A 24,527-nucleotide genomic window follows, 5' to 3' on the forward strand; every position below is an offset into this window, starting at 1 on the left:
CTAGATATGACCAATCCAAGTCTATGAGCATAGATTTATATTGGACTAAGAGTATATCTGACCAATCCAAGTCTATGAGCATGAACTGATAGATTTAAACATAGATTTAGATTGGACTAGGACTATATCTGACCAATCTAAGTCTATGAGCATGAACTGACAAAGTCCAGTTGCGATCGATTGAATGCCCTGAGAATACAATGACCTGTAGGAGTGAGAACATCCAAGGACAAACATTCTGACATGTCTGCGTTCTGTTCAAGGTGGACATTTTGAAGAAGGACCTGTGGGACCACATTGACGACTCCAGCGTTCGATTGGACAGTCTTGGCAAAGACATAGAAGTGATCAGGAGTAACTTTGTGACGGAAGTCGGCGAGTGTCGGCGAGCCAGCGACGGCTTGGAGGGACGACTCACCAAGCTGGAAGGAGTTTGCAGACGCTTTGACTCTTTTTCAGACAGCCTGCAGACGATTAAGGAGGGCCTGAACCAACACGTGTCGGCTTTGTGGAACTGCGTCAACAGACTCAACGTGACAGTCACGTCTCAAGGAGGTCTTATCGATAATATCCAGAATGTCCAGCTGGAAAAAGTCTATGGGAACATACACAGGCTGAACTCGTCTCTGCTGGACTTGAAGAAGGAGTTCTATGAGTTCACAGAACAGGATTTCACGGGTAAGACTTCAAGAGGGCGTAAGGTGCCGAGATAGAGAGCCGGGTCAATGGGAGGCAGGGTCGGGGAAAAACTGATCAAAGAATCTGGCTTGTCAAACATTGACTTAAAAAAGGCTAGTTTGAAAGAAGAGTTTCAGCAAACATGAGTCAGAGTCACTGCAGAGTTAAGATCGGCTGTCTTAAAGTCAAAGAAATGCTCCTTTTCTCCAGGCCCACCTGGTCTGGCTGGTCCCAGAGGAGAGCGAGGAGCGCCTGGAGCTCAGGGAGCTGCGGGACCCCAAGGAAGGGTGGGACCCCCGGGTGAAATGGGCAAACAAGGACCGGCTGGACCACCAGGTAAGACAAATGATGTCATCACTCCATCAGGTAGAAGGCGTTTATGTCCACGCCCCTCGGACTGGCCGACTGACGTCGACAGAAGTGGTTGTTGACATAAGCGACATAACCATTGCTTGTAGGGGAGTCCCGATCCAATATTGATATTTCCTTATTCTTTATTTCTTACATGGAACAAATTCCTTGTGTGTTAAAGATGCTGGTTCTGATTCTGGTATCAGTCTGATATCAGCTAAAAAAAACAAACAAGTATTTGATATGTGCTTGCATGTAAAGCGTGTGATATCATGTGCGACACAGGCAGTCCTGCAGTGTTTTTGCTTGTGATATCAAGTGTGAAACAAGCAGTCTTGCGGCGTGCTTCCTTGTGAGTGATATCATGTGCGATACAAGCGGTCCTGCAGCGTGTTTACTTGTGTGCGATACAAGCAGTCCTGCACCGTGTGTGATATCATGTGCAACACAAGCAGCCCTGCAGCGTGTTTACTTGTGTGCGATATCATGTGCCACACAAGCAGTCCTGCAGCGTGTTTACTTGTGTGCGATATCATGTGCCACACAAGCAGTCCTGCGGCGTGCTTCCTTGTGTGTGATATCATGTGCGATACAAGCGGTCCTGCAGCGTGTTTACTTGTGTGCGATACAAGCAGTCCTGCACCGTGTGTACTTGTGTGTGATATCATGTGCAACACAAGCAGTCCTGCAGCGTGTTTACTTGTGTGCGATATCATGTGCCACACAAGCAGTCCTGCAGTGTTTACTTGTGTGTGATATCATGTGCGATACAAGCAGTCCTGCAGAGTGTTTACTTGTGTGCGATATCATGTGCTATACAAGCAGGCCTGCATCGCGTTTACTTGTGTGCGATATCATGTGCGACACAAGCAGTCCTGCGGAGTGTTGACTTGTGTGCGATATCATGTGTGACACAAGCAATCCTTCAGCGTTTTTCCTTGTGTGCGATATCACGTGCGATACAAGCAGTCCTGCAGAGTGTTTACTTGTGTGCAATATCATGTGACACAAGCAGTTCTGCAGAGTGTTTACTTGTGTGTGATATCATGTGCGACACAAGCAGTCCTGCAGAGTGTTTACTTGTGTGTAATATCATGTGCGATACAAGCAGTCCTGCACCGTGTGTACTTGTGTGTGATATCATGTGCAACACAAGCAGTCCTGCAGCATGTTTACTTGTGTGCGATATCATGTGCCACACAAGCAGTCCTGCAGTGTTTACTTGTGTGTGATATCATGTGCGATACAAGCAGTCCTGCACAGTGTTTACTTGTGTGTGATATCATGTGCAATACAAACAGTCCTGCAGAGTGTTTACTTGTGTGCGATATAATGTGCGACACAAACAGTCCTTCAGCGTCTTTCCTTGTGTGCGATATCATGTGCGACACAAGCAGTCCTACAGAGTGTTTACTTGTGTGCAATATCATGTGTGACACAATCAGTTCTACAGTGTTTACTTGTGTGTGATATCATGTGCGATATAAGCAGTCCTGCAGAGAGTGTTTACTTGTGTGTGATATAATGTGCGACACAAACAGTCATTCAGCGTCTTTCCTTGTGTGCGATATCATGTGCGACACAAGCAGTCCTGCAGAGTGTTTACTTGTGTGCAATATCAAGTGTGACACAAGTAGTTCTGCACAGTGTTTACTTGTGTGTGATATCATGTGCAACACATGCAGTCCTGCAGAGTGTTTACTTGTGTGTAATATCATGTGCGATACAAAAAGTCCTGCAGAGTGATTACTTGTGCAAAACTGGACAGCCAGTTACATCTAAATGTTCTCAAATAAACACACAATTTCTTCTATTTTACTAATATTTAGCTATGTGTAACCAATATTTAGCGATGTGTAACCAATATTTAGCGATGTGTAACTAATATTTAGCGATGTGTAACCAATATTTAGCGATGTGTAACTAATATTTAGCGATGTGTAACCAATATTTTGCAATGTGTAACTAATATTTAGCGATGTGTAACCAATAATTAGCGATGTGTAACTAATATTTAGCGATGTGTAACCAATATTTTGCGATGTGTAACCAATATTTAGTGATGTCTTACTGATATTGAGTGATGTGTAACTAATATTTAGCTATGTGTAACCAGTGTTGGGTTAGTTACTGAAAACCAGTAGCTAGTTAGTTACTAGTTACTTTATTTCAAAAGTAACTCAGTTACTTACACCAAAAAGTAATGCGTTACTGTGAAAAGTAACTATTTAGTTACTTATATATTTTTTTTTGTGTGCCGCAGCCGCTGTTGCTTAGGAGGTGAAGTGTGTCTCTCTTTACTGGCTTCGTCGAAGCATGTTACTTTTGTAGCTGTTTCAGCAGATTTTAATTGCTAGGATAGGATCTTTGATCCCAGACACAACTTACATTTAACTAAAATGTTCTTTTCTTTGTGGTCAACAAAAGAAAAGTAGTGAGAATATCTCCATGTTAAGAAACTCGGCTTCGGGCTTCGCCATGTCTTGTTAGTAAACACACACACACACACGCACACACGCACGCACACACACACACACACACACACACACACACACACACACACACACACACACACACACACACACACACACACACACACACACACACACACAGCGCGCCTCTTCCTTGTCGCCTCTTCCGCAGCGCTCCAATAAAACACACTCAGATCTTCTCAGTTTCTAGCCGATACTACATAAAAAATAACGTAAAATAACGCAGTAACGCATCATGTAGTAACAGTAACTGAGTTACTGAATATAAAAAATAACGCGTTAGATTACTATTTACCGTTACTTTGTAACGTGTTAGTCCCAACACTGTGTGTAACTAATATTTAGCGATGTGTAGCTAATCATTAGCGACGTGTAACTAATATTTAGTGATGTGTAGCTAATATTTTGGGATGTGTAACCAGACAGTAGTTAGTGATAACAATGTTAACAATATAAGACATGATATATAATGTAGTACTTTCGGTATTATTCCAGGTATAATAAAGCGCTATATAAATAGAGACCATTTACATGTCAACATAAACCAAATGATCTGTCATGAAAACAATGTTTGTGGATGCACTAGTTGACCGTATGATTACTTCCAAGAAGTGATGATACAATATATGAAAATGAGATGAAGTGACTCCTTGTTTCTGTCTTCCATGTGACTTGTGAGGCCTGAGAGGTGAACAAGGTACGTTGTAGTTCTTGGGAAATCACCATGAAAGTTCCCATTACTTTGTTGAAAGTACTTCCTGTCTCCAATCAGGTTTTGCAGGGTCAGACGCCCACGTGCCCCGCCTCTCCTTCTCCGCCGCACTGACTCGACCAATGAGAGGAGCGGGAACTATTGTGTTCAACCAAGTCTTTGTCAATGAAAACAACGTCTATGACCCCAAAACAGGTGACCACTACGACCTTTTGTCATCTTTCATACTATTTACTGTTTTTCTCATCTTTCATACTATTTACTCTGTTTTTCTCATCATTCATATTATTTACTCTTTTTCTCATCTTTCATACTAGTTACTCTGTTTTTCTCATCTTTCTTACTATTCACTCTGTTTTTCTCATCATTCATACTAGTTACTCTGTTTTTCTCATCTTTCATACTATTTACTCTGTTTTTGTCATCTTTCGTACTATTTACTCTGTTTTTCTCATCATTCATTCTATTTACTCTGTTTTTGTCATCGTTCATACTATTACTTTGTTTTGGTCATCTTTCATACTATTTACTCTGTTTTTCTCATCTTTCATACTATTTACTCTGTTTTTCTCATCATTCATACTATTTACTGTTTTACTCATCATTCATACTAGTTACTCTGTTTTTCTCATCATTCATACTAGTTACTCTATTTTTCTCATCTTTCTTACTATTCACTGTTTTTCTCATCCATACTAGTTACTCTGTTTTTCTCATCATTCATACTATTTACTGTTTTTCTCATCTTTCATAACATTTACTCTGTTTTTCTCATCATTCATACTATTTACTATGTTTTTGTCATCTTTCATACTATTTACTCTGTTTTTGTCATCATTCTTACTATTTACTCAGTTTTTGTCATATTTCATACTATTTACTCTGTTTTTGTCATATTTCATACTATTTACTCAGTTTTTGTCATCATTCATTCTATTACTTTGTTTTTGTCATTATTCATACTATTTACTGTTTTTGTCATATTTCATACTATTTACTGTTTTTGTCATCTTTCATAATATTTACTCTGTTTTTCTCATACTATTTACTATGTTTTTGTCATCTTTCATACTATTTACTCTGTTTTTCTCATCATTCATTCTATTACTTTGTTTTTGTCATCATTCATACTATTTACTGTTTTTGTCATCATTCATACTATTTATTCTATTTGTGTCATCATTCATACTATTTACTCTGTTTTTCTCATCATTCATACTATTTACTCTGTTTTTGTCATCATTCATACTATTTACTGTTTTTCTCATCATTCATACTATTTATTCTATTTGTGTCATCATTCATACTATTTACTCTGTTTTTCTCATCATTCCTACTATTTACTGTTTTTGTCATCTTTCATACTATTTAGTCTATTTTTCTCATCATTCATACTATTTACTGTTTTTCTCATCATTCATACTATTTACTCTGTTTTTGTCATCTTTCATACTATTTACTCTGTTTTTGTCATCTTTCATACTATTTACTCTGTTTTTGTCATCCTTCATACTAATTACTGTTTTTGTCATCTTTCATACTATTTACTCTGTTTTTGTCATCTTTCATACTATTTACTGTTTTTGTCATCATTCATACTATTTACTCTGTTTTTGTCATCTTTCATACTATTTACTCTGTTTTTCTCATCATTCATACAATTTACTCGGTTTTTCTCATCATTAATACTATTTACTGTTTTTCTCATCATTCATACTATTTACTCTGTTTTTCTCATCATTCATACTATTTACTGTTTTTCTCATCTTTCATACTATTTACTCTGTTTTTGTCATCTTTCATACTATTTACTCTGTTTTTGTCATCATTCATACTATTTACTCTGTTTTTGTCATATTTCATACTATTTACTGTTTGTGTCATCTTTCATACTATTTACTCTGTTTTTGTCATCATTCATACTATTTACTCTGTTTTTGTCATCTTTCATACTATTTACTCTGTTTTTGTCATATTTCATACTATTTACTGTTTTTGTCATCATTCATACTATTTACTCTGTTTTTGTCATCATTCATACTATGTTCTCTGTTTTTGTCATCTTTTATACAAAGTACGCTGTTTTTGTAATCTTTTATACTATTTACTCTTTTTCTCATCATTCATACTATATACTGTTATTGTCATCATTCATACTATATACTCTGTTTTGTCATCTTTCATACTATTTAGTTTTTTGTCATCTTTCATATTATTTACTGTTTTTGTCATCATTCATACTATATACCGTTTTGTCATCTTTCATACTATTTACTGTTTTTCTCATCTTTCATACTATTTACTGTTTTTCCTCATCATTCATACTATTTACTCTGTTTTTGTCATCATTCATACTATATACTCTGTTTTGTCATATTTCATACTATTTACTGTTTTTCTCATCATTCATACTATTTACTGTTTTTCTCATCTTTCATACTATTTACTGTTTTTCTCATCATTCATACTAGTTACTCTGTTTTTCTCATCATTCATACTAGTTACTCTGTTTTTGTCATCATTCATACTATATATTCTGTTTTGTCATCGTTCATACTATTTACTGTTTTTCTCATCATTCATACTATTTACTGTTTTTCTCATCATCTACCCTGGCTAACTGCATGGCTAGCTTCCTGCTAGCATGGTTTGGCTTGCTAACCTCTTGCCAGTCTGGCTAACTTCCCTCTAGCCTGGCTAGGATTGCAAACGTTTTGCTAGCCTGGCTAACGTCGTGCTCACCTGGGAAACTTCCTGCTAAACTTGCCGGTAACCTGGCTAAATTCCTGCAAACTTTCTGCTGGCCTGGATGAAATCCTGCTAGCCTGCTTGACTTGCTGCTTTGCTGGTTGGTTTAGCTAACATTCTGCTACCCTGGCTAACGTCTTGCAAACCTGGCTACCTTCCTGCTAGCCTGAGAAATCTTTTGGTAACCTGGCTAACTTTCTGCGAGCCTGGTTGACTTTGCTGCTTTGATGATTATTTTGGCTAACACATTCTGCCTGCCTGGCTAACTTGTACCTTTATTGGTTAACTTTCATTTTGTACCGTGAACTTTTAGCATGTCTCTCAGTGTTTTTGGCAGTTCCAGCATGTTTCTTTTACTTTTTTTTTTTTGCCTTTGCAGCATTTTATGTGAGCGCAGCAGTTTTACTTGGCAGCAGTTTCCATGTTTGCTGGTTTTTGGTTTCATGTAAATTCCCTATTTGGAGCATTTGGACATGTCCTTGTTTGCTTGATGGCCACCGCACTGAAAACTGCTAATGCGCCACGAAGGCATGATTTATCGTTGAATTTAACCCCCGATTGAGCAGTTCAGCTTACGTTCCGTCTTCCATCCTGCAGGTTATTTCACGGCCCCCGTCAGAGGAAGGTATTTCTTCAGCGCTATCCTGACCGGCCATAAGAACATGAAAATCGAGGCGGTGTTGTCCAAGTCCAATACGGGTGTGGCTCGGGTGGACTCTGCCGGGTATCAGCCAGAAGGTCTAGAAAAGCCAATGGCGGAAGCCAAACACATTCCTGGCGCTCTGGCGGTCTTCAACGTCATCCTGCCCATGGAGGCGGGGGACACGGTCTGTATCGACCTGGTCGCTGGCAAGCTGGCTTACTCCTCGGAACCTTTGACCATCTTCAGTGGGACGTTGCTGTACGAGAACTTCTGATCCAAGAGCACGTGGACTCCATGTAACGGACAATTCAGAGTTCTTTGACGTTTCCATTCCACTCATTTGTGCTTTACAGCTTTAAGAGAACACTTTTCTCTCAAAATGTCGGGAGTTGTTACCAAAAACTTGAATTATTTTGTGACAACAGAGCCCTCAGGTGTAGTGAATGAAGTTAAAATTATTATTATTATTTTTTTCCATGTCCCCTCATTTTTTTCTAATGATGAAGTCTGTCTTCAGTTAGTCAAGGATTGAGCGAATGGATTGGTTGGAGTCTGATTCAAGCTGGCGGTGGAATGGTCAGACGTTAAAGTTGAGCAGGTGTGTTTGCAGGATAGTCTGTCAATAGTAGTCAAACATTCCTTTGTGCAGACAAATAGTCTCACGGATCTTAGCTCGTGTCCCCGCTTACAAAGTCTACATCAGTTCAGAACTCTTCTGCATGACTCGCAACTCTCCTCCTAAACACTAGAGGCAGTGTTTTCCTGAGTCACAAACCACACCTCTTGTTGACTATTAGCTTCTTGTGTGTAGTAGCTGTCGTGAACTACATTTTTCTACGTAGGCCATAGCGATTTCTTCTTCTGCGGAGGCGACATATATTTCTTCTACTTTGTTAGCGACGGCTATTTCTTCTTCTATGTAGGCTACAGATATTTCTTCTTCTTTGTTGGTTACGGCTATTTCTTCTTCTATGTTTGCGACAGATATTTATTCTTCTTTGTTGGTGATAGCTTTTTCTTCTTCTACGTAGGCAACGGCTATTTCTTCTTCTTCATTTGCGACAGATATTCTTCTTTGTTGGCGACGGCTATTTTTTCGTCTACGTTGGCGACAGCAATTTCTTCTTCTTCGTCGGCACGGGCTATTTTTTCTTTTATGTTGGCAAAATATACATATATTTTTATTTTTATTGGTTGGTGACGGCTATTACTTCTTCGTTTGCGACAGATATTTCTTCTTTTTTGTTGGCGATGGTTATATTTTTCGTCTACATTGGCGACAGCAATTTCTTCTTCATTGGCAAGAGCTATTTTTTCTTTTATGTTGGCGAAATATATATATATTTTTTTCTTGGTTGGCAACGGCTATTACTTCTTTTTCGTTTGCGACAGATATTTATTCTTTGTTGGCGACGGCTATTTTTTCTTCTATGTTGGCGAAAGATATTTCTTCTTTGTTGGCGACAGCTATTTTTCCATCTATGTTGGCGACAGCAATTTCTTCTTCTTCGTTGGAAAGGGCTATTTTTTCTCCTATGTTGGCGAAATATATTTCTTCTTCTTTGTTGGCAATGGCTATTTTTGTCTAATGTTGGCGACAGCAATTTCTTTTTATTCGTTGGCAAGAGCTATTTTTTATTTTATGTTGGCGAAATATATTTATTCTTCTTCGTTGGCGACAGCTATTTTTTCTTCAATGGCGACAGATATTTCTTTTTTGTTGGCGACAGATATTTCTTCTTCTTTGTTGGCGATGGCTATTTCTTCCTCAATGTTGGCGAAAGATATTTCTTCTTCTTTGTTGGTGACGGCTATTTTATCGTCTACATTGGCAACAGCAATTTCTTCTTCTCCGTTGGCAAGGGCTATTTTCTCTTCTATGTTGGCGAAAGATATTTCTTCTTCTTTGTTGGCGACGACTATTTTTTCGTCTATTGTTGGCGACAGCAATGTCTTCTTCTTCGTTGGCAAGGGCTATTTTTTCTTCTATGTTGGCGACAGCAATTTCTTCTTCTCCGTTAGCAAGGGCTATTCTTTCTCCTATGTTTGCGAAAGATATTTCTTCTTCTTTGTTGGCAACGGCTATTTTTCGTCTAGTGTTGGCGACAGCAATTTCTTCTTATTCGTTGGCAAGGGCTATTTTTTCTTTTAGGTTGGCGAAATATATTTATTCTTCTTCGTTGGCGACGGCTATTTTTTCTTCAATGGCGACAGATATTTCTTCTTTGTTGGCGATGGCTATTTCTTCTTCAATGTTAGCGAAAGATATATCTTCTTCTTTGTTGGTGACGGCTATTTTTTCGTCTACGTTGGCGACAGCAATTTCTTCTTCTTTGTTGGCAAGGGCTATTTTTTCTTCTATGTTGGCGAAATATATTTCTTCTTCTTTGTTGGCGAGGGCTATTTTTTCGTCTATTGTTGGCGACAGCAATTTCTTCTTCTTCGTTGGCAAGGGCTATTTTTTTCTTCTATGTTGTCAAAATATATTTATTCTTCTTCATTGGCGACGGCTATTTTTTTTCCTATGTTGGCAACATGTATTTCTTGTGGTCTGGCATTGAAACTATGGCGACAGATATTTCTTCTTTGTTGGTGACAGATATTTCTTCTTCTTTGTTGGCGACAGATATTTCTTCTTTGTTGGTGACAGATATTTCTTCTTCTTTGTTGGCAACAGATATTTCTTCTTCTTTGTTGGCGATGGCTATTTCTTCCTCAATGTTGGCGAAAGATATTTCTTCTTCTTTGTTGGCGACGGCTATTTTTTCGTCTATTGTTGGCAACAGCAATGTCTTCTTCTTCGTTGGCAAGGGCTATTTTTTCTTCTATGTTGGCGACAGCAATTTCTTCTTCTCCGTTAGCAAGGGCTATTCTTTCTCCTATGTTTGCGAAAGATATTTCTTCTTCTTTGTTGGCAACGGCTATTTTTCGTCTAGTGTTGGCGACAGCAATTTCTTCTTATTCGTTGGCAAGAGCTATTTTTTCTTTTATGTTGGCGAAATATATTTATTCTTCTTCGTTGGCGACGGCTATTTTTTCTTCAATGGCGACAGATATTTCTTCTTTGTTGGCAATGGCTATTTCTTCTTCAATGTTAGCGAAAGATATATCTTCTTCTTTGTTGGTGACGGCTATTTTTTCGTCTACGTTGGCGACAGCAATTTTTTCTTCTTCGTTGGCAAGGGCTATTTTTTCTTCTATGTTGGCGGAATATATTTATTCTTCTTTGTTGGCGAGGGCTATTTTTTCGTCTATTGTTGGCGACAGCAATTTCTTCTTCTTCGTTGGCAAGGGCTATTTTTTTCTTCTATGTTGTCAAAATATATTTATTCTTCTTCATTGGCGACGGCTATTTTTTTTCCTATGTTGGCAACATGTATTTCTTGTGGTCTGGCATTGAAACTATGGCGACAGATATTTCTTCTTTGTTGGTGACAGATATTTCTTCTTCTTTGTTGGCGACAGATATTTCTTCTTTGTTGGTGACAGATATTTCTTCTTCTTTGTTGGCAACAGATATTTCTTCTTCTTTGTTGGCGATGGCTATTTCTTCCTCAATGTTGGCGAAAGATATTTCTTCTTCTTTGTTGGCGACGGCTATTTTTTCGTCTATTGTTGGCAACAGCAATGTCTTCTTCTTCGTTGGCAAGGGCTATTTTTTCTTCTATGTTGGCGACAGCAATTTCTTCTTCTCCGTTAGCAAGGGCTATTCTTTCTCCTATGTTTGCGAAAGATATTTCTTCTTCTTTGTTGGCAACGGCTATTTTTCGTCTAGTGTTGGCGACAGCAATTTCTTCTTATTCGTTGGCAAGAGCTATTTTTTCTTTTATGTTGGCGAAATATATTTATTCTTCTTCGTTGGCGACGGCTATTTTTTCTTCAATGGCGACAGATATTTCTTCTTTGTTGGCAATGGCTATTTCTTCTTCAATGTTAGCGAAAGATATATCTTCTTCTTTGTTGGTGACGGCTATTTTTTCGTCTACGTTGGCGACAGCAATTTCTTCTTCTTCGTTGGCAAGGGCTATTTTTTCTTCTATGTTGGCGGAATATATTTATTCTTCTTTGTTGGCGAGGGCTATTTTTTCGTCTATTGTTGGCGACAGCAATTTCTTCTTCTTCGTTGGCAAGGGCTATTTTTTTCTTCTATGTTGTCAAAATATATTTATTCTTCTTCATTGGCGACGGCTATTTTTTTTCCTATGTTGGCAACATGTATTTCTTGTGGTCTGGCATTGAAACTATGGCGACAGATATTTCTTCTTTGTTGGTGACAGATATTTCTTCTTCTTTGTTGGCGACAGATATTTCTTCTTTGTTGGTGACAGATATTTCTTCTTCTTTGTTGGCGACAGATATTTCTTCTTCTTTGTTGGCGATGGCTATTTCTTCTTCAATGTTGGCGAAAGATATTTCTTCTTCTTTGTTGGCGACAGATATTTCTTCTTCTTTGTTGGCGACGGCTATTTCTGCTTCTTTGTTGGCAACGGCTATTTCTGCTTCTTTGTTGGCGACGGCTATTTCTTCTTCTCCATTGGCAAGGGCTATTTTCTCTTCTATGTTGGCGAAAGATATTTCTTCTTCTTTGTTGGCGACGGCTATTTTTTCGTCTATTTTTGGCGACAGCAATGTCTTCTTCTTCGTTGGCAAGGGCTATTTTTTCTTCTATGTTGGCGACAGCAATGTCTTCTTCTCCGTTAGCAAGGGCTATTCTTTCTCCTATGTTTGCGAAAGATATTTCTTCTTCTTTGTTGGCAACGGCTATTTTTCGTCTAGTGTTGGCGACAGCAATTTCTTCTTATTCGTTGGCAAGGGCTATTTTTTCTTTTATGTTGGCGAAATATATTTATTCTTCTTCGTTGGCGACGGCTATTTTTTCTTCAATGGCGACAGATATTTCTTCTTTGTTGGCGATGGCTATTTCTTCTTCAATGTTAGCGAAAGATATATCTTCTTCTTTGTTGGTGACGGCTATTTTTTCGTCTACGTTGGCGACAGCAATTTCTTCTTCTTCGTTGGCAAGGGCTATTTTTTCTTCTATGTTGGCGAAATATATTTATTCTTCTTCCTTGGCGACGGCTATTTTTTCTTCTTCAATGGCGACAGATATTTTTTCTTCCTTGGCGACGGCTATTTTTTCTTCTTCAATGGCGACAGATATTTTTTCTTTGTTGGCAAGGGCTATTTTTTCTTCAATGTTGGCGAAAGATATTTCTTCTTCTTTGTTGGCAACGGCTATTTTTCGTCTAATCTTGGCGACAGCAATTTCTTCTTATTCGTTGGCAAGAACTATTTTTTCTTCTATGTTGGCGAAATATATTTATTCTTCTTCATTGGCGACGGCTATTTTTTCTTCTTCTTTGTTGGTGATGGCTGTTTTTTCTTCAATGTTGGCGAAAGATATTTCTTCTTCTTTGTTGGCGACGGCTGTTTTTTCGTCTACGTTGGCGACAGCAATTTCTTCTTCTTTGTTGGCAAGGGCTATTTTTTCTTCTATGTTGTCAAAATATATTTATTCTTCTTCGTTGGAGATGGCTATTTTTTCTTCAATGGTGACAGATATTTCTTCTTTGTTGGTGACAGATATTTCTTCTTCTTTGTTGGCGACAGATATTTCTTCTTCTTTGTTGGCGACGGCTATTTCTGCTTCTTTGTTGGCGACGGCTATTTCTGCTTCTTTGTTGGCGACGGCTATTTCTGCTTCTTTGTTGGCGACAGATATTTATTTTTCTTTGTTGGCTACTGCTATTTCTACTTCTTTGTTGGCAACAGCTATTTCTTCTTCTTTGTTGGCGACAGATATGTGTTCCTTGTTGGCGACAGATATTTCTTCTTCTACGTTGGCGACGGCTATTTCTTCTTCTACGTTGGTGACAGCTATTTCTGCTTCTTTGCTGGCGACGGATATTTATTTTTCTTTGTTGACGACTGCTATTTCTGCTTCTTTGTTGGCGACGGCTATTTCTTCTCCTACGTTGGCAACATGTATTTCTTGTGGTCTGGCATTGAAACTGAATGGAAACCAAAAAAGAAGAAGGATTCCAGATGTCCTGGTTCTCATCAATGCTTGATGCTCAGCCCTGGTCAGTGAACTGTACTTAATACAAATCACAATCTGTTTATTTCCCTCTTTAAAAGAAAAAACGCCATAGATTTGGACTAATTGTTGACTTTGGGCAAAATGTAAGGCACCACTTCAACTGTGAAACCAGTAGTGGAAGATGGCCTTACTAATGACTAAGTATTTATTTTCATATTTTGACCACGAGTAAATTCCCAGAAACCGCAAGCAGGAAGCCAACTGAAGAAAAATGAGGGAATGAGTGATTAAGATGTAGTCTGGAGCACAATTGTGTGCCGGAAAAGCAAAAGTCATCCTCAGGTCGTAAAAAGGCGACCACAGGAGGAAACATGGAGGAAGGCCCAACGAAAGATGACAATTGTTTCTGTCTTCTGTTGAAAACTTTAACAAGTTGTTGCAGGATCACATGATTTTAAGTTTTTGTTTTCATTATTTTTAAGTCTGACTTCAAGGGAAGTCTCCCAAAGATATGCCTGGATGTAAAGTGCAGTATGTTAATCATGCAAATATTGTCGAAAAGTCTTCAGATTTCCAGCAGGAATAAGCTGACATGTATTTTTATGCGCACTATAAATTAATTCCAATCAACACTTTAATGTTGGCGACATAGTTTCAATTGTACACTCTTGAATGAATGTAAATATTTTTCAACATATAAGATTTTTATGAGCGACCACTTCACCTTGCAAGGTACATTGTACTCGACGTGTTTTATTGTGTGCCTCAAATACAGACAGGTGTTGTACACAGGTGCACTTTTAAGGCTTTCCAACCAAACCACCCCTTATATATTATAATACTGTCTATTTAGTAAAGCATATTAATATAAAGGCTGTCAAAGTTACCGCCATATTAAAAAGTTCACACTAATTTCTTTTGATGGCACTATTTTGTATTTTATTTTTATTTTTTACACGCGTTTAACGTGTGTGTGTGTGTGTGTGTGTGTTTGTGTGTCTAAAAGAGTTGTGTCCATTTTGTGTGGAGCTGTTTCAAAAAGCATAATGTTTAATAAACAAACTTTTGCATAAAGCAAACAAATTGTCCAGTCCCATGTTGATAACATCATATTTGTCTCAGGAGCACTTATTAAAAATAAAAAACATCTGTGATTAATCGTGACTAATTGATGTATATATATATTTTTAAATTTTATTTCAAATATGCAAAATTCAATTATCGCGATTAAACATTTTAATCATTGACAGCCCTAATTAACATGTATTCAATTTAAATATTATGAATAATATATGGTTGTATTATTTTAGATTATGTCACATTTAATAAGTATACATTAAATCATATTTAATCTATGATTAAATGAATAATAAATAATGAAATTCATAAAAATAAAAAACTTATGCCACATTTTTTTGTCAGAAGTTTTGTTTATGTAATGTTACAATGTAATATTAAATAATTATTTACTTTATCATATTTTGCGCTATTTAGATAAGACAAACAATACCTTCTTTCCGAAAACAAAGAATACTTAATAAATAGTATAAAAAAGGGGTGTCAAACTCATTTTAGATCGGGGGGCCACATGGAAAAAAATCGAAAAAGCATGGCACGATAACTTAAAAATAAAGACAACTTCAGATTGTTTTCTTTGTTTACAAATACAACAAGCACATTCTGAAAATGTGTTAATCATAATGTAGTTTTTTTTTTACACTTACATGTTGCGGTTAATATTATTCTACCTTTATTTGTCGTTATTTATACTTTCTGAATAAATGATGTGATAATTTTAATCAGTCAACTCATTGGTGTTAATTTTCAATCTATCAAGATAATTTTTTTTTTTATTAAAATCAAATTACAGGATGGTATTTATGCAGTTTGCTCATTTTCCTCGACTGGTACATTAACATGTGGTTTATTTTTCTTACATATATAGAATAATCTACAAAGATACAAAGAATTGCTATTGCGACATCTAGTGGACACATTTAGAACAGCAGTTTCTTCCATTCAAAAAATTTTGGCTCATTTTTATACTTGGCAAACTCATCCCGCGGGCCGGATAAAACCTGTTCGCGGACCTGATCCGGCCCTTGGGCCGTATGTTTGACACCCCTGGTATAAAACAATTTAAGGCAGTGGATTAAAACATGGAATTTCAACGGGTTGAGCATTTTATACATTTCATGCCAGTCATATTATAAATGATACTGCAAAAAAAATAGTTTATGCAAGTGCCTCTTCATCATCCATCTTGTATATTTTCTATGGAAAAATGACTTATACGTATCCCTCATGTTCATCACAGAGCACATTGGACATTGTTTTCAGTACTTACATTATTATATATATTTTATTTCCCAAAAGATGAAATTGGAGGTTAAATTAAATAATTCAATTGACATTTCTTACTCTACACTGCCATCTTATGGCCAAAGTACAGACAGACTGGTGATTACAGTCAAGCCATGAACTGTATGTATTTAATATGTATATATAGATATATATAAACATATTAAAGTCATGCAAATAAAAAGCAGGTAAGTTGATTTAATTGTTTCAAGTTCCACCTAAATTGCTTGATTATGCAAGAAGATGTTTGAAGACTTATTACTGTACACAGTTCACTTATATCATCTTTTTAATTTCCTTTTTAGTTACAGTATAAAAGTGCCTTCATTTAGAAAAGTAAACTTCCCTCACCATAGAAGTACACTTTTAAGGTGGCGTTTACGTGTCATTGGAAAGTGTTGTACGGCGTGTGCATTGGTGCTCGTTTTCCTTTTTAAAAACGTTCCCTTTCGTGTTGAGTTTTACCCGGATGTTTTTTTTCTCAACTCATATAACATTTTGACATGATGTTTTGCCCCAAATTAATTTGGAACGAATATACATATGTGGAAATTTTTAATTATCCCGTTTAACGCCAAACCCCTGAAGGCACCACCGCACACCGCCGGGATTTGCCGCGTTCGGTTGCCATGGAGCTCACTTTAGTCCGGCGGACACTAAGTCAAATGGCACTCTGAAATAGTACTCGAACGATTCAGAGATATATTTATCTCTAACGGACAACGACATGTATATTTTTTACCGGATAAACAAGCAAAGAAGTTGAGCACCTTGAGGAATATTCCGGAAGTCAACAGCCGGCTAGCATACATCGGTGAGTGCGTGCATGGTCGTGATTTGACACTTACCTTTAAAACTTCAGTTTAAACACTTTGACAACAAGTTCATTAGTCGACTGGTATTGACTACAAACTAGTGTAGAATAGATTTGAATTCGGTACGAGACATTTGCCCCAGATTTCGCTTCGGTCTGGCGGTGATGACGTCACGCCAGCGCTGTTAATTACAGCGGCGTTAAAGAGGCTGTTGAAGATGACGTCACCTTGTTATGTAACCGTAGTTTGCGTCTCACCCGCCACCCAGCAGCTAATAACACCGAAAACAAAATGCAGGTTTAACAAGTAAGCACGCCATTTCAAATGTGAATTACACATCTTATAAACATATATAAATCTTTAGAATGACAAATTAGTTTGAGATAATGCACAATGTATGGGTAATACATCTAAACAAATGAGGATTGAATGTGGAATTCCACAAGGATTGGTTTTGGGACCAAAATAGTTTATTTTATATATTAATGATATATGTGAGGTATCAAAGTTATTGAAATGTGTATTATTTGCGGACAACACCCAACTTTTATAGTTCGGGACATGACTTAAAGGCCTAATGAAATTAAATTGTTTTATTTAAACGGGGACAGCAGATCCATTCTATGTGTCATACTTCATCATTTCGCGAAATTGCCATATTTTTGCTGAAAGGATTTAGTAGAGAACATCGACGATAAAGTTCGCAACTTTTGGTCGCTGATAAAAAAGCCCTGCCTGTACCGGAAGTAGCGTGACGTCACAGGCTGAAAGGCTCCTCACATTTCCCCATTGTTTACACCAGCAGCGAGAGCGATTCGGACCGAGAAAGCGACGATTACCCCATTAATTTGAGCGAGGATGAAAGATTTGTGGATGAGGAACATGAGAGTGAAGGACTAGAGTGCAGTGCAGGACGTATCTTTTTTTCGCTCTGACCGTAACTTAAATACAAGAGTTCATTGGATTCCACACTTTCTCCTTTTTCTATTGTGGATCACGGATTTGTATTTTAAACCACCTCGGATACTATATCCTCTTGAAAATGAGAGTCGAGAACGGGAAATGGACATTCAGAGTGACTTTTATCTCCACGACAATACATCGGCGAAACACTTTAGCTACGGAGCTAACGTGATAGCATCGGGCTTAACTGCATATAGAAACAAAATAAATAAACCCCTGACTGGAAGGATAGACAGACAATCAACAATACTATTAAACCAGGGACATGTAACTACACGGTTAATTCTTTCCAGCCTGGCGAAGCTTAACAATGCTGTTGCTAACGACGCCATTTAAGCTAACTTAGCTACAGGACCTCACGGAGCTATGCTAAAAACATTAGCTATCCACCTACGCCAGCCCTCATCTGCTCATCAACACCCGTGCTCACCTGCGTTCCAGCGATCGACGGTGCGACGAAGGACTTCACCCGATCACCGATGCGGTCGGCGGCTAGCGTCGGATAGCGTGTCTGCTATCAAAATCAAAGTCCTCCTGCTTGTGTTGCTGCAGCCAGCCGCTAATACACCGATCCCACCTACAACTTTCTTCTTTGCAGTCTCCATTGTTCATTAAACAAATTGCAAAAGATTCACCAACACAGATGTCCAGAATACTGTGGAATGTTGCGATGAAAACAGCTTTTTGTATTGGATACAATGTGTCCGAATACTTCCGTTTCAACCATTGACATCACTCGCAAACGTCATCATATCTAGACGTTTTCAACCGGAAGTTCCCCAGGGAATTTAAAATTGCACTTTATAAGTTAACCCGGCCGTATTGGCATGTGTTGCAATGTTAAGATTTCATCATTGATATATAAACTATCAGACTGCGTGGTCGGTAGTAGTGGCTTTCAGTAGGCCTTTAAAAGCGTTATCAAACATTATTGAACAGGAAATGATTAAACCTAAGAAAAAAACAAAGTTTATGTGAAAAACAAAGTTTATGATTTTTTGTAAGAGGAAAAGTTAAAGTTAAAGTACCAATGATTGTCACACACACACTAGGTGTGGTGAAATTGGTCCTCTGCATTTGACCCATCCCCTTGGGGAGCAGTGGGCAGCAGTGGGCAGCAGCGGCGCCGCGCCCGGGAATCATTTTGGTGATTTAACCCCCAATTCCAACCCTTGATACTGAGTGCCAAGCAGGGAGGTAATGGGTCCCATTTTTATAGTTTTTGGTATGACTCGGCTGGGATTTGAACTCCAACCTACCGATCTCAGGGCGGACACTCTAACCACTAGGGAGGAAACGATCAAACTGTCAATAGATGGAATTGATATTGAAAGGGTTTCTGAACTTAGATTTTTAGGAGTGATACTGGATGACATGGAAATCTCATATTGCACATGTAAGGGAAAAAGATGTCTAAAAGTATTTTTATATTAAACAATGTCAAATATGTGTTAGATTACAAGGCAATGCATATATTGTATTGTGCACTTATATTGCCATATATCAGCAACTGTGTGGAAGTGTGGGGGAACACATATAAGAGTAACATAAAGGCATTGTATCAACTACAGAAAAGAGCTATAAAGATTATTCATAAAGGAGATTACTTAGAACACACTAACATATTATTTATTAATTCTGGTTTATTGAAACTACAGGAGCTAGTAAAGTTACAGACATTATGTTATGTTTAAGGCTAAAAGTAAAACATTACCAGCAAATTTACAAAAAATGTTTGCCATCACTTCTGAGAATGAAGAGCGTAGAAGAAAAGGTCATTTCCAACATCAGTATTCAAGGACAACTTTAAAACAAATGTGTATATCAGTGGTGGGGGTTAAACTATGGAATTGTCTTTACAATGAGATAAAAGACTGTAAAAATATATTCCAATTGAAAAAAATATATAAAGACAGAACAATAAGATCATATGGACAGCCATAAGTGTTTACATTTTGCTTTATATGTATTAATTTACTTGTTTTTTTGTCTGGTTTTGTATTTGTTTTGTATCATCCCGTGAGGTGTATATTACTTTTTTTGTTCGGTTTGTACTTCATGAAGTTTTGCACTTGTTCTGTTTTTTTGTTTGTTTTCATTATATTTGGATATATTTGTTTGGTTTGTATGCTATCCATTAAATAAGACTACGTATTATGTTGAAGGGGGCAGGAAAATATAAGATTTTTCTTCATCCTGCTCCTTCTCAGGCATTGGTGTGTAAATGTGTGTTTAGTTTCTGAGGTTTAAAGGCCTACTGAAACCCACTAGTACCGACCACGCAGTCTGATAGTTTATATATCAATGATGAAATCTTAACATTGCAACACATGCCAATACGGCCGGGTTAACTTATAAAGTGCAATTTTAAATTTCCCGCTAAACTTCCGGTTGAAAATGTCTATGTATGATGATGTTTGCGAGTGACGTCACTAAATAAACGGAAGTATTGGTACACCATTAAATCCAATACAAAAAAGCTCTGTTTTCATCTCAAAATTCCACAGTATTCTGGACATCTGTGTTGGTGAATCTTTTGCAATTTGTTTAATGAACAATGAAGACTGCAAAGAAGAAAGTTGTAGGTGGGATCGGTGTATTAGCGGCTGGCTTTAGCAACACAACCAGGAGGACTTTGACTTGTATAGCAGACGCGCTAGCCGACGCTAGCCGCCGACCGCACGGATGATCGGGTGAAGTCCTTCGTCCTTCCGTCGATCGCTGGAACGCAGGTGAGCACGGGTGTTGATGAGCAGATGAGGGCTGGCTGGCGTAGGTGGAGCGCTAATGTTTTTAGCATAGTTCTGTGAGGTCCCGTTGCTAAGTTAGCTTCAATGGCGTCGTTAGCAACAGCATTTTTAAGCTTCGCCAAGCTGGAAATTATTAACTGTGTATTTACATGTCCACGGTTTAATAGTATTGTTGATCTTCTGTCTATCCTTCCAGTCAGTGGTTTATTTATTTTGTTTCTATCTGCATTTGAGCCCGATGCTATCACGTTAGCTCAGTAGCTAAAGAGCTTCACCGATGTATTGTCGTGGAGATAAAAGTCACTGTGAATGTCCATTTCCCGTTCTCGACTCTCATTTTCAAGAGGATATAGTATCCGAGGTGGTTTAAAATACAAATCCGTGATCCACAATAGAAAAAGGAGAAAGTGTGGAATCCAATGAACTTGTACCTAAGTTACGGTCAGAGCGAAAAAAGATACGTCCTGCACTGCACTCTAGTCCTTCACTCTCACGTTCCTCATCCACGAATCTTTCATCCTCGCTCAAATTAATGGGGTAATCGTCGCTTTCTCGGTCCGAATCTCTCTCGCTGCATTGTAAACAACAATAGGGAAATATGAGGAGCCTTTCAGCCTGTGACGTCACGCTACTTCCGGTACAGGCAAGGCTTTTTTTTATCAGAGACCAAAAGTTGCAAACTTTATCGTCGTCGTTCTCTACTAAATCCTTTCAGCAAAAATATGGCAATATCGCAAAATGATCAAGTATGACACATAGAATGGATCTGCTATCCCCGTTTAAATAAATAAAAATTATTTTCAGTAGGCCTTTGATTGTCTATCGATCAAAGATGCACATCAATGAAGGAGATAAATAAAAAATGAATGAATGAATGAATGTTGATAATTTAATTCCTTAATTGGCACATATTTGCAATTTCCAACATGTTCCACTTTGATGTTCACATTGAATGTGATCGCAGAATATGTGTAAAAAGCATTTAAGAACATAAACCCCACAATGCTTTGCTGCCAGCCATGTGTGTATTGATTATAATCAACGTACACAAAATTGTGACCCGCTTTTCCCCCCAGGCGCCTGCGTAGGACGCCATCATGACGGGCCGGGAGGTGGACCACCGCCTGCAGGTGCTGCAGATCTACCGCCTGTTGCAGTACATCCATGACAACGATCAAGCCCAGGTGGAGATGATGGTCAACCTCGGGGTGCAGAACCTCATCAATCTGACGGAGCCGCAGAATGGGACCGGTGCGCTCCACATGGCGGTGGCTGCCAACAATCAGGGTGACGAGCGATTTCTTGCTTTGCCACACACATGCAGACTGATCTGTACAACTTGGTTTTATTGGTGTCGCCGGTAAAAAACTACCGTATTTTTCCAACTATAAGTCGCAGTTTTTTTCATAGTTTGGCCGGGGGTGCGACTTATACTCACGAGTGACTTATGTATGAAATTATTAACACATTACCGTAAAATATACAATATCATTTAGCTCATTCACGTAAGAGACTAGAGCAGTGGTTTTTAACCTTGTTGGAGGTACCGAACCCCACCAGTTTCATATGCGCATTCACCGAACCCTTCTTTAGTGAAAAATAACATGTTTTTTTTTTTCAAATTTAAGACAAAGTTATATGTTTTTAGTAACACTTTAGTATGGGGAACATATTCTAAGTAACAAAGACTTAAATTTGAGTTATTTGGTTAGGGTTAGGGTTCGTTAGAGGGTTAGGGCCAAGGTTAGAGGGTTAGGGTTATAATAAGGCCATGCCGAATAAGGCATGAATAAGTACTTAATAATGACTAGTTAAGAGCCAATATGTTACTAATTTGCATGTTAATAAGCAACTAATTAATGGTGAATATGTTCCCCACACTAAAGTGTTACCATGTTTTTTTACTGGTGCACAAAATGAACCGTGCATGAACATCACCTTGTTCAAACAACAAAACCAACACAGTGCATAAACTGACAACAAATTACACACCTGCAAATCAGTGTGACTTCTGCTGTTGCCGTATCCGTAATACGCCGATAGGGAGAAGTTTGTATTTACACGATGAGTCGGGTGTGTCTTGACCTCCGCCGAACCCCTGAGCCCGACTCACCGAACCCCCAGGGTTCGATCGAACCCAGGTTAAGAACCACTGGACTAGACGTATAAGATTTCATGGGATTTAGCGATTAGGAGTGACAGATTGTTTGGTAAACGTATAGCATGTTCTATATGTTATAGTTATTTGAATGACTCTTACCATAATATGTTACGTTAACATACCAGGCACGTTCTCAGTTGGTTATTTATGCCTCATATAACGTACACTTATCAGTGTTTCCCATAAACTGCCCAGATACATGTGGCGGTGGGGGCGTGGCTATGGGCGTGGCCAACATGACATCATCGAGTAATTTGCATAATTTACTACAATGATATGATTTTCTCTAAAAAGGCTCAAAAAATGTATACTTACTAATTAATAATAACAGTTTTGTTTTAAACGTCCATCCATTCGTCCATTTTACAATATAATTACAACACTTTATGTACATATTTATATACAGATTTGATCAATAAGTTATTCACTGAAATATATTTATTAATTGTGGTTCTTACAAAAAATATATCTTATAAAATACAAAAGCTAAAATGTCTCTTAAAGCTCTGCCCCTTTAATTAGTGCATACTAAATAATTTAACTTTAGCCTACTACTACAACCATATTATTTACCAGCAACATAAAGTGAAACAGAGGCAGAGGTGCCCTGCCACAGTCAGTAACAAATAAACAGAAAACAGTAGTGGTCAAATACAAATAAGGCAACAAGAGAAGTATCCTACACTTCTCTTTTGTAAAGTAAATCTGAACAGCCTATATCTACATCAACTATATGATTAGCCTGAGAAGCTGGACAGGACAACAACAAAAAAAAAAAAATTTAAATAAAAATTTTTTTTTTTTAAATGTTTTTTTTTTAAATTTTATTTGTGGCGGACATAATTCTTTCGTGGCGGGCCGCCAAAAATAAATGAATGTGTGGGAAACACTGCTTATTCAGCCTGTTGTTCACTATTCTTTATTTATTTTAAATTGCCTTTCAAATGTCTATTCTTGGTGTTGGGTTTTATCAAGTACATTTCCCAAAAAAATGCGACTTATATATGTTTTTTCCCTTCTTTATTATGCATTTTCGGCCGGTGCGACTTATACTCCGGAGCGATTTATACTCCGAAAAATACGGTCCTATGGTAATCTAAGTCACAGCAGCTCAGACGAGGCACCAAGCTGTGTGGGCGTGGTTTGTTTCCACAGAGCCTGAAATGCGGGTGTCAGGGAGAAGAAGGGGATTTTTACAACAAAGTTGTAAAGCTTAGTGATGTATCAGATTGTAGGTGGGGTTTTTTCGCGTTCATATTTCGCTGTGTTTCTGCATTTTTGTTGTTTCGCTCAATTGTAAAATATGTCAATCGAGTGGGTGTGTGACGTTCATATGTTGTCAATATTCAGTGTTTTATCGTTCATAGTTAATATTGTAAATCCCACATTCTTTATTTTCATGTACATTCTGGGTGTCATTCAGTAAAAAAAAAAATTAATTCCATTCTGCAGTCTGTCATAACGTTTTTAGCTTTCAATCAGACATTATTGTGAGGTTTTGTATTACCGTATTTTTCGGACTATAAGTCGCATTTTTTTTCATAGTTTGGCCGGGGGTGCGACTTATACTCAGGAGCGACTTATGTGTGAAATTATTAACACATTCCCGTAAAATATCAAATAATATTATTTATCTCATTCACGTAAGAGACTAGACGTATAAGATTTCATGGGATTTAGCGATTAGGAGTGACAGATTGGTCAACGTACAGCATGTTCTATATGTTATAGTTATTTGAATGACTCTTACCATAATATGTTACGTTAACATACCAGGCACGTTCTCAGTTGGTTATTTAAGCCTCATATGACG

General features: G+C 37.8%; 2 protein-coding genes across 5 annotated transcripts in view; both read left to right on the forward strand.

Annotated features, from left to right (window-relative positions):
• emilin1a (elastin microfibril interfacer 1a) overlaps positions 1-10,678 on the forward strand; it is a 175,910-nt gene extending 165,232 nt beyond the window's left edge. For all 3 annotated transcript variants that reach the window (XM_062034675.1, XM_062034673.1, XM_062034674.1), the window contains 5 exons: positions 264-678; positions 889-1,014; positions 4,201-4,218; positions 4,294-4,428; positions 7,579-10,678. In XM_062034675.1, the coding sequence (XP_061890659.1) occupies positions 264-678; positions 889-1,014; positions 4,201-4,218; positions 4,294-4,428; positions 7,579-7,898 (1,014 nt within the window). In that variant the 3' untranslated portion in view covers positions 7,899-10,678. The remainder of the gene's footprint in view (positions 1-263; positions 679-888; positions 1,015-4,200; positions 4,219-4,293; positions 4,429-7,578) is intronic.
• A 5,939-nt stretch (positions 10,679-16,617) lies between these two features.
• The window catches only part of ankef1a (ankyrin repeat and EF-hand domain containing 1a), a 37,687-nt gene continuing 29,777 nt past the window's right edge, over positions 16,618-24,527 (forward strand). The window contains exons 1-2 of one of the 2 annotated variants that reach the window (XM_062033935.1): positions 16,618-16,839; positions 21,630-21,840. In XM_062033935.1, coding sequence (XP_061889919.1) covers positions 21,651-21,840 — 190 coding nt within the window. In that variant the 5' untranslated portion in view covers positions 16,618-16,839; positions 21,630-21,650. Of the gene's footprint in view, positions 16,840-17,120; positions 17,147-21,629; positions 21,841-24,527 lie in introns of those variants that run through there. The other variant, XM_062033936.1, reaches the window with a different exon arrangement.

Source organism: Entelurus aequoreus, linkage group LG23, assembly GCF_033978785.1.
Source record: "Entelurus aequoreus isolate RoL-2023_Sb linkage group LG23, RoL_Eaeq_v1.1, whole genome shotgun sequence".
In the NCBI taxonomy this organism is placed as follows: Eukaryota; Metazoa; Chordata; class Actinopteri; order Syngnathiformes; family Syngnathidae; genus Entelurus; species Entelurus aequoreus.